The 11,154-nt window shown below is 41.4% G+C and overlaps 1 protein-coding gene across 1 annotated transcript in view; it reads left to right on the top strand.

The window, feature by feature from the left end:
* CUBN (cubilin) overlaps positions 1-11,154 on the top strand; it is a 303,548-nt gene that overhangs the window by 198,572 nt on the left and 93,822 nt on the right. The window contains exons 44-49 of the mRNA XM_004716015.2: positions 629-807; positions 1,943-2,152; positions 2,747-2,887; positions 3,571-3,752; positions 9,220-9,391; positions 11,104-11,154. Coding sequence (XP_004716072.1) covers positions 629-807; positions 1,943-2,152; positions 2,747-2,887; positions 3,571-3,752; positions 9,220-9,391; positions 11,104-11,154 — 935 coding nt within the window. The remainder of the gene's footprint in view (positions 1-628; positions 808-1,942; positions 2,153-2,746; positions 2,888-3,570; positions 3,753-9,219; positions 9,392-11,103) is intronic.

Genomic DNA, 11,154 nt, shown 5'->3' with positions numbered 1-11,154 from the left:
ATGTTTAACTGATCTTGCCACCAAGGCTCCTTCAAAGGCCATCAGTGTCTGCCTGCTACATGAATGGTACAAAGCCTGGATCCCGAGCTTTTCCTTCTCATTGTGAGTAATTGACATAAGGGTACTTTTCTACTCCCTGAGCATTCATTAGCTAATGGACTTGCTCAGAAATGTTGGCTAAATACTCGTTCACTTTTATGGACACCCAGACAGTTCCAGCTGGGACTCATTAGCATGGATGCAGAACTCTCAAGAGTTCATCCGTGTCGTAAAAAATGGACCAAATCATTCTGTGAAAAGTAGTTATAGCTTTTTTAATACCTAGGAGGTAAATTGAGACGCCTTTATATTTATGAAACTCAGACAACACAGAGGACAAGTAAATGTCTTTCCATGTCCTTCCTGTCCTTTTGGTGTTACTAACTAAGGGGTTTGTTATTAGGAAAAACATGACGTGTCCTTATAAAGTGGCATGCAGTTTAAGCAGAGTGTCAATGTATTTGACACCGCAGGAGCAATTTAACAATACCCTCCATGAAAGTCAATAATGTCTTCATTATCAAAATATGCCAAAGCAATCAGCCTCATAAATTACAGAGATCTTTTTTTTCTTTTGCCCCACTTTCAGCTGTACTGCCAATTACCTTGAGTTGCGGGACGGAGCTGATTCCAATGCCCGGTTGCTTTCCAAGCTTTGTGGGACATCCTTGCCTGGCAGTCAGCTGTCCTCAGAAGAAGTCATGTACTTGAGATTCCGGTCTGATAACAGCCCCGCTCATGTTGGCTTCAAGGCTAAGTATTCCATAGGTGAAAATCCTTTTTATCTTTAATAGGGATACAGCAATAGAATGTGTTCAGACATTTTTTAAAAAATGTTATTATTTTAAGAAATCTCTCTGTTTATGAGCTAGTTTGTTTTAGGAATTGATTGGTAAGATATGTGCTTATTATAAACATGAAGTCATTATTTTAAATTTTTACTTGGATGATCATTTTAAAACATTATTCTCGTAAACCTAGGTATTGTATGATTTTTTTCCTCACTTGTTTTTGAAAGATTTCCAGTTAAAAATTCATTTCTTCCTCTCTCTGTGAAATAATATTATATATTGTATTATAATATATATAATCAAACAGTGAAAGTTAGAATCGAGACTATAAACTTGTCATTTATAGATGAGTAGCCTACCTTGTCTTACCCCACTCCCATAACCATAGGGCTGCTCAGTGTTTTCAGTTACCACTTCCTGACATGACCCCAAAATGTAAAGACTGAAAATCCACTATAGTATGATCCATCATGGCACAAAATTTAGTACCTGGCTGGTCTGACTTAGCCACTTATGAGTTTGTTTATTTATTATAGCAAACTAGAAAGCCCAATTGTACACTATTTAACCCAAACAGTATCCAAATCCACTCAACGACAGTGGGTTTTAGGAGATCGTTTTTATGTCCAGAGGCAAGTTGCACCTAATTCAGCGCAGCTGTTGATTCCAGCTGAGGAAAGGCTTGCCTGGAAATCTGCCAGTCCTAAAGATACTGGCGACAATTGTCAGGTGATGGTTTGATAGTGAAACTAGGAATGCCAGGCATCACTCATCAACCACAGCACCGTCGTTGTCAACATGGCACACGGGACTCTTGGCTCTTCCAGTGCTATCTAGCTGTCACAGAGAGGTCACACGTAGTGTCCCGACAGACTTCATGTGACCTTGCAGGATATGTCGGTGTTCCATTCCCAACCTTGGATTGAACTTGTGGTGGCTTTTCCCTTTACATCCATGGTAGGTCTCAAATACGAGGGAGCACTGACCAGGCATATTCAGAGTTGCAAACATTTCAGGGTACCGCCATGGGACACCTACAGGGAGACAAATGTCCTGGCAGCATTGTGAAAGACCTGCACTGATGTGGGGGGTGTGGTGTTTTGCTTTTCCAGCCCTGTGTGGAGGCAGAGTGACTGGCCAGAGCAGTATCATTGAAAGCATTGGCTACCCGGCACTCCCCTATCAGGACAATTTATTCTGTGAGTGGCAGCTGCAGGCCCCCTCGGGGCACTATATCACCATCCACTTTGAAGACTTTCACCTTCAGAATTCCTCCGGCTGTGAGAAAGACTTCGTGGAGATCTGGGACAACCATATCTCTGGTTAGTGAAGTATGTCTTTTGCAAGTATTGATTTTTACATGTACGTAATCGCCTCTGAATTTTCCTGATTTCCAAGAAAGGCCAAAAAGAAGACTCGGATTATGCAGAGAAGTGCGACCAAGGAGCTCTGGGCAGGAGCAGTTCTTGCCCTTGACTCTCACCCAAAGAGGGCCCAGGTGCATAGCCTGCAGAGCACAGCGTTAGAACTGCGAATTGGGAATGCATCCTCTTCTAGCTGGTCCCTCTGGTGCCACCAGCGATGAGATTGGGGGCATTCCCAAAGGCACGGCGAGGAGAGGGAGATCTGTCCTAGCAATCGGCCCCTCGTCACTCTCAGACTTTTTTCCATCACCAAATCAATGTTGTCATTGTGCTTAGAGGGTTTTGTCCCACTGGAAGCTTTGTCAATATCTCAGTATACTCGAAAGTGTTCCTTTTTATTCAGGTTCCCTTCCTTTTCTTGACCGAGATTACCATGTTTTCACGGGAAGAAAGGCCTTGCCTTTTGTTATTTGCTTTTCTCAAAGTCAGAAACAAACAGAGGTTGAATCCGTTACCTGGACGTATACTGACTTCGTCACTTGACTCCCACAGGAAACACGTTGGGCAGATTCTGTGGAAACACCTTTCCCGACAGAGTGGAGACGTCTGGCAATGTCGCGTTAGTCAGATTTGTCACAGATGGTTCGCTTACTGCCTCGGGATTCAGGTTGCGTTTTGAGTCGAGCGTAGAAAGTAAGTCACCCTTTGTTTCAAATGAAAAGTCAAGCCCCACTGAGCACCTGTATTGATAAATACTTCACTGGGCGCCAGGATTGCAATAGCAAGAAGGGAAAACAAGCACGTTTAGGGAAACAACAAGGTCAAACTTACCCCAGAGTCAGTTCTGACTCAGCGACTCCATCAGGTAGACGAGAATTGCCCCCTCCCTTTCCGAGACCATAAGCCTCATCTTTCTCCGATGTTTAGTTACAAGACAGATATTAATCAGTCACACCAGTAAATTAAAGGTTGTAATCAGGAAACATCTAGTGCCGTAGAGGTATAACAAGAAGATGAGTCTTTCCCAACAGTAGGCATCTCAAGAAAGCCAGACCTCTGGTCCGTGTAGGTTTTCCGAATTTGCAGTCCCAAATATCCTGGCAAGATGAGGTGACATAAGTATCCTGCCAGAAAAACGGAAGTAATTATTTAGATTGGGCTTCCTTATTTCTTAGTGCATGGCGGTTATTAAAATACTGCCAGTAACTATCACCCATGGGAGCAAAGGTTAAGTTTTAATAGAGAAAGAAAACAAAATCAAACATTTTCTAAAAGTCCCCATGTAATTTACATAAAACTGTGATTTGAGGGCATTCCTGATAAGTTGGGTCATTTTGATTGGGTTGGGATTTTCCATGTTTGATTCTCCCCTTTAGAGTGTGGCGGGGATCTCCAGAACCCTACCGGAACATTTGCTTCTCCCAACTACCAGAGCCCCAACTCTCACCGCCGCCTCTGTGAGTGGAGACTCACTGTGCAGGAAGGCAGGCGGATCTCACTCACCTTCAACAACCTGAGGCTGGAAGCTCAGCCGTCCTGCAACAATGAGCACGTGATGGTAAGTGTTCTGTTCCCTGCGGGGGGGATCCTAGCCATTGTTTAAGGAGTTTAGTGACCCATACATTATAGTCAGAAAACTAGGTCAAGAAGGTGTCTATCCATATGCAACAGAATCTGAGTTTTTTAGATAGAACAAAATCATAACATATCTCAACAATAACGTTAAAAGCAGGCCTAAGAAGTCTGCCTACTGTTATCACAGGTATCAGGGCCATAGCTCAGATACATTTTAAAGATCGTTGCGTATGCCAAAACTGGGTGGGGAGAGAAAAGCAGACCCACGCAGTAGCACATAGCTGAACTGGACCAGAGTCACACACAAGCCACCACCTAAAATTTTCACATACAGAGTCCTCTTACTTAATTAGCTTTCTCTGCCAGGGGCACTGAGGGGACTTCTCACGGGACCTGTTGCCAGCCTCCCATGGTTTTCACCTCAAATACTGTAAGATATGCCCTTTGTATCCTTACCTCCTCTTAGCTGAAGAAAGACAATGACATTCACACTTATGAATGTGTACCCTTAACACACACATCTATATTATCTTTCATACGGCATTTAAAATGATGAAAACTAGTGTTTTCTTTTGTTTGAGAGACAGCAGACTTTGGACTGAGTATATTTATTTAAATATAAATATATACATATATACAACTTTATTATTCTCGAGGATATACACAGAATACAAGCCAACCTAACAGTTTCAACATGTATGCTGCAATTTCATATTGACTTCATACTTCAAGTTCATATATGTATATATATATATATATGGGGAGAAAATATATGCACTAACATTCCTACTATACTATATTTTGATGCATTTCCTTAACATTTCTTGATAGAGCATAATTATATGTAGCTATAATCATGTATAAATGCATTTATGTACTGATTTTAATCTAGTTTTCTGATCAGAAACATAAGTGCTTACTGGGTACTATTTGGAGTTCAGAAAATAAAAATTTTACAAATACACAAAATTCTATACAGTCCTTACTAAAATTTGTATTAATATATTGCTTTTTATTTCTTTGAAATTTATGTTAGGCAGGGTTCTCTAGACAAATGAAACCAGGACACTTTTATAATATATAGGATAGGCTTATACAGCGAGAAGGAATATAACAGCTAATTATTCCACACATCAGTACAGAGGGTTCAGTTCAACTCCCTTCTATAGAACAGTTAATATACTGGAAGTCCTTCAACTCACGTGGACTGCAGGGCCCAAGGTCAAGGAAGCAGACAGCAGAGTCTTCTCAGGCAAGGCAAGCAGAGTCTGCCCATAGGCAGCAGGCAGCAGGCTGGGTCTCCAACGTTCAGTAGCTCAGGAACTTGGTGAAGCAGGCCCAGATGGGATATCCAATGCAAGGAATGCAAGGCCACAGGATTCACCAGCCGCAAGCTCAAGTAATGTGCACAGCAGCAGTAGTGTGGCAAAGCAGGTCTGGAAAGAGCCTGAAGCTCTAGAAACACGATCCACAAGTTGGCCTGGTCCACAGGTAGTGGAGCTCACAGGTTGAGGCAGAGAACCAGGGGCAGCAGTAGCAGCACACACTCTCCAGCCTGCTCCAATCATCAGAGAGCAAGAGAGAGGCGGGCCTTGCAGAGCCATTTATCTCTTTGTCCTCCAATCAAACTGTGACCTGATTAATCCCACGTGTTCTTCTTGGCCAGGTTGGCACAATAAACCTATCACAAAATTTCTTACACAACTGAGTTCATAATGAATATAATGATTATTGGGAAACAGCAACAGAATATCCCCATGTGCTACAGGAAAGGTTTTCAGGAAACCCAGGGCAGAAGTGGGATACATGATGGTACCTAGAGGGGATTTTAGTCAAGGAGATGAAGCTAAGGGTGTGTGAAGTGTTGGATGTAAAGCTAATTGATCTGCTCTGTAAGAAAGCTTACACAACTTATAATAAAAAGGTTTTTTTTTAAAGAGGTACATAGTTTTAGAAGTCAAGTACTAAAAATTTATAGCAGCAATAACAAAATTGGATCTCTGACTAAATCTGAACCCAGGATAGACAAAGGTGTTTATTTTCAACTCTTGCAGCTCTTTTGATAGTTTCCGTGACTTACAATGGTGGCCTTCTTTTGCTGAGCCATGATTTTTAGTCCAAGGCATTTTCAAGTGATTTCCTCCTACAGGATTTGATGATTTAATTCCTTTCTACAGCATTGGGATGTCCAGACTCCACTCCTTCCCCTAACTGCTTCTCAAAAGACCTAATGCCAGGACCTTTGTTTACATGTTTATTCAGTGTTTCCATTACAATGATTACATAATTACCCTTCACAACTGAGCCAGTTGTATACATCTTAGTTTTTTCTACGCCGTTATCACTAATTCTTCTTCATGCTTTTCAATCAAGATGTACAGCTTCCCCTTACATAAATGAGAATACCAATTAGTTCTAGTTATTTCTTTAACAATGTCCTACCTTGAGCCTTTGTCCATCAGCTCCAAGCCAAATGCCAACTGCCATTTTGGGATTTCTCTTTACTATCAAATTTGAAACTCATTTCATCTCTCCTCTGCACTGGACACTTGACTTACTGATACCATCTTTGCTTAATTTCTTCTGGAAAGACATATGGTCCTGTAGCCACTTAAGGGAATGGGCCTGGGTCATAAATGTTTAGAGGATATGTATCCTTAAATTGTCATATTTCACCCTCATTCCTTCCCACATTTGGTATTTTGACTGGGTAGAGGGGACTTAGATTAAAGCATGAGCCTTCTGAATTTCTAAGACATTTGCTAAATTTCCAGTGTTGTGGTACTCTTTTGTGTTGATTGTGTTACTGATCTTTGCTTTATTTAGTAAGATTTAGCATCACTTGTTTATAACTGACTCTCTCTAAATGGCCAAAGGATGTGCTCTTGGATAGCTCTATTTCCCTTCTCTGTGGTAGGTACCGTTTGTGTATCCAACCTGGAATCTCACATCTTTAAGTCTGAGATATTTCCTTATATTTTGTTTTTATAATTTCCTTCCTGTATTTTTTTAATGAAATTCTTTTGATAGAATACTTGAAGTTCATATTTGATCCTTAAATTTTCATTTTTTTTTTTTACCTTAACTTTGTCTATCTACTCTAAGAGATTTAAATTTTATCTTAGAATGGTTCGCTTAAATTTTTGAAGGATTCTATTTTGAGTTTTTAAATACTCTTCTTTTTTTCTCTAAATATTCTGCCCATTTAAATTCCATTAATAAGTTATGAGTAGAATGTCTTCTTTTATGTTTTTTCATTGTGATCTTGAAGTTTGATGCTGCTTGTTTTGTGGTCAGTTTCCTTATATTCCTGTTATCTATTTATTTATTTTACTGTTTTCCTTTTCCATTTGACATTTCCCTGAATGTCCTTGTATAGCCATTCACATGTAAGAATGAAATACTAAAATTTAATTGGCAGTTTTTTGTGCATAAATGGGCTTATCAATCTGTGGCCTTCGTGGGTGTTAGTTGAGGTTAGTCAGGGGCATTATTTGGGAAACCTACAACTGTCATATCTATAGTTTTTTTTTGTTTTCCTTAAGAAAATCAATAGCAGCCGAACGAAATCACATTCACAATTTCCCTTCTGAATCTTTAAAATTATCTCCACATTTCTCTGACATGTACTTGCATGGGTTCAAGATGAGTTTGATTTCTCCTTGGGTCCGGACAGGGACATTTGGTTTTGCCACTTTTTGACTAGTTAACTTGTAGGTAAACAAGCAAACACAGATTTTTCTCATTTCTACAGGCAGAGTGAGGACCGTGTAAACCACTGCTTCTGGACTAATTCTCTGTCCAGTTGAACGAACCATCAAATTCCTTCCCACTCAGCTGTCTGCCTGACACACTGCACAGAGGGAGGTGGACCCGCACCCTACATAGTGCCCTGCAGTGAAAACTGCAGCTGGTTTTGCTTCTGCCTGTGGCTGGTTTTGTTATTTGCCCCATGCGGACTCTGCCAGGCCCGCCTTTAAAGCTCCCTGGCTCTCTACAAGTGGTAGGTTTCTACTACAGAAGAGAGAGGAGGACACAGCAGTGCAAACAGCACCCTGGCTGCTCATTAGAGCAGGACTCCATGTGATAAATGGATGGCGGCCCAATTTCTAGTCCTTGTGACTCTAAGCCAAGGGCAGATATGTCAGGGATAAAGGCCATTGATCATGCTTCCCAATATATCCCATTAGGCTCGTTACGACCAACAAGCTCCTTTGAATCTGGTGACGTGCTGCCCATTCCTGTTTTCAGCACTTTTGAAATATTTGTCATTTTGCATTTCTTTTGGCATTGTTTCATGGATTAGAATCGGGGAGGGTTTGAATTCCAGTTCTCTAGCCAGCTCCATGAATCTGAGAAATTGAGTGTAATCAGACTATATAAAATAATCTTGAGGTATCTGGAAAGCAGAAACAATATTATTTCCCCTAGAGAGTTGTGCTTATGGCCGAGATGATCTCAGTGGGGGGTCAGGGAATGAACGCAATTGGGCGTCTTGTCTGTGTGCACCCCCAGGACAGGACCGGCGATGCCGTGTCCGGGGCTGTGAGCTGAGCGATACTCACCTGGCTCAATTTAATGTCCACTGGTACTAAATAGAAGAATGTACAAAGAGATTTCTTTTGCTCAGTTCACCTTTGGCATCGCTCTTAGTGGCACTGGCTGAGTGACTATTTCCAATTGTAAGCTAATCAAATCTTTTTGAAGAAATGGAAATATCAGTCAAGCAATAGCTGTTTAGTTATTCCTGGATTATTATTATTCTGAACTATAAGTGTAGGCATGCTAAAAGTTCATCTTGGTTTTATACTACAGAAGAATAATGTGTTGACAATTATTAGAATGGCCCGAAAGCTAGGGTTATGGTTTAATATTTTGGAATCTACAATACTGTAGGCCATTAAAAAAATTTTTAATTAGTAAGAAAATTGTTTGATTCCCTAAGTAAGTAGGAACAACTATTATATGTATAATGAGATTGATTTTTAAAAATTACTTTTCAAGCAATTTGGGGGTGCTTGAATTATTATATGCCTCATATTATCAGAGACCAACATTTAAGCCTCCTTTCTATATATTCAGTGCACTAATCTATTATGAAAAACCACCTGGCAGCTCTGTACAGTGGAAATGTAAGCACAGTGGAGCCTCTACTTTACATTTAGAACTTGACTCCCAGTTGCAAAGTGTACAGCAGTTTCTCATTTGTCACCGCGTGGCAGGTGGGCATTACTGCAATACTTTCATTTTAGTGAAATGACCCTGAGGCCACCAAATGTGCTCCAGTGACATAGTGCCTTGCAGTTCTGTGACAGGAGCCTGGGTTGTTAATTCATTTTAGCTCAGTGTTTCCTTGGAAAGAAATGGGTCTGCGCTGAGAATATCACTTCTTAGGGAAATGCTCAGTGAGATGGACATTGTGCCTAAAGGCTCACCTATTTTTCTAACAGGTATTCAACGGCATTAGAAGTGACTCACCCCTCCTAGAGACAGTGTGCAGTAGTGTGAATGTAAGCAACCAGATCAAATCTTCAGGAAATACAATGAAAGTCATCTTTTTCACTGATGGATCCAGGCCCTATGGAGGCTTCCTTGCTTCCTACACATCTAGTGAAGATGCTGGTAAGTGAGGATGCTATAAATACACCTTGCTTTGGCGCACTGAAGATGCTCTACAAACACTGCCAGCGGCATTAGAATCTCCTTTTCCGCCTTTAGTGATAAACATGATACCTGGGATCTTCTACATGAGAAAGATACGTAATCAGATAAAAAAATCCAACTCAGATCGGGGGAAACTAAATGGTTTCAGAACAAAAACTGTTCAGAATCCAAGAATCGAAATGGGAATAGTGGTACCAGAAGGGCAGGGAGAAGGTGGGGCAACGAGGGAGCAGGGGAAACTGCTTGCAATGATTGACACATAAGCATACACACTCCGCTCCAGGGGGACAGCAACAGGAGCCTTGGGGGAAGGGAGACAACGGTCAGAGTAAGATATGAAAAGAATAATCATAATTATAACTTATCAAGGGGTCACCAGGGTCGGGGGGAGGGAGGGGAAAAAAGAGGAGCTGATCCCAAGGGCTCAATAGAGAGTAAATGTCTAGAGGAGAATGATGGCAACATATGTAGAGAGATGCTTGATACAATGGATGTATGGATTCTTACAAGAGTTGTAAGAGCCCCCAATAAAATGATCTTTTAATTAAAAAAAGAAAGAAAACTGTGATTGTGGCTTGTAAAGGAAGCAGAAAACCACGTTCACTGCCCTCAAGTTGGCTCCAGTTATTGTCCCCGGGCTTCCGAGGCCGCACAGTTCTACATTCGCAGAAAGCCTCCTGGACACGGCTAGTTGCCTGGTTTTCAGTTGCGTGTTGATTCTTTTGTGCTGAAAGAGGCTATCTACCTCTTACAACTCAGCTTACTCTTAGAGAATAACGATTTTAATCAAAGAAGGCAGAGTTCATTGTTTCTCAATCACCCGTCTCGGTGCAATCGAGGGGAGAGGGATTTTCACATTTGGCGTGGCCTATCCCGTGCACACCTTTTACTATGAACATCCTTCAACTTTCTGGGTTAGTGACATTCTGTCGTGGTGCTCGGATTTGAAATGTAAGTGATTTCCTTGAAAATGGATCATTTGTTCCTTGTTCAAAGGAGCAGATTCATTGGCATTCCAAGGTAATCGTCGTCTCTGTTTGATCCAGTAAACGCTTAGGATGAGCAGAGACTTTCTTAACAGAAGGTAGAAGACCTACAATGGTTGTATTTGGGTATTTCTCTAAATTAAATGCCATTAAATGATTGGCTCAAATTCAGAAATATTGATGCACAGCCAAACCTCACCCATCTAATCTATATGTACCCACGGCCACCGAGTCCTTTCAGACTCTTAGCTACCCTTTCATTCAAGGATTTTGCCGTGAGGCTGTCCGTCTTTAGTGGAGCAGAAAGCTTCATCCCTCTTCCATGGAGGGACTAGTCTTGCCGTTAGCGGTCCCAACCTGACCGGACAGCATTACCATGGCTCCAGGGGCTAAAGGAGCAAGCAGCTGGCTTATTTTTGTACCCTACCTTTGTAAAACACAGATATTGTCCCCACCGTTCCCCTTCCTAAGCCAGCCCTTTAACTTCTACTGGTGCTGCGTCTCGAAGACCAAACCAATATGGTGATGGTTTTTCTCGAAGACCAAACCAATATGGTGATGGTTTTTCTCGAAGACCAAACCAATATGGTGATGGTTTTATTTCTGCTACTGATTTGGTATTGTCTCGATCTTCTCTTATGGAATGGATCTAATTGTGTTCTCTGTTGCCTTTTGTTTTCTTAGTGTGTGGTGGGCCCCTCTCAGCCTTCCCTGGAGGAAACTTTTCTTCTCCTG

This window comes from Echinops telfairi, unplaced genomic scaffold, assembly GCF_000313985.2.
Source record: "Echinops telfairi isolate 266 unplaced genomic scaffold, ASM31398v2 ScPeMD7_7473;HRSCAF=8511, whole genome shotgun sequence".
NCBI lineage: Eukaryota > Metazoa > Chordata > Mammalia > Afrosoricida > Tenrecidae > Echinops > Echinops telfairi.
The sequence above is the reverse complement of the archived record's forward strand: the minus strand, read 5'-3'. Positions and strand labels throughout refer to the sequence as shown.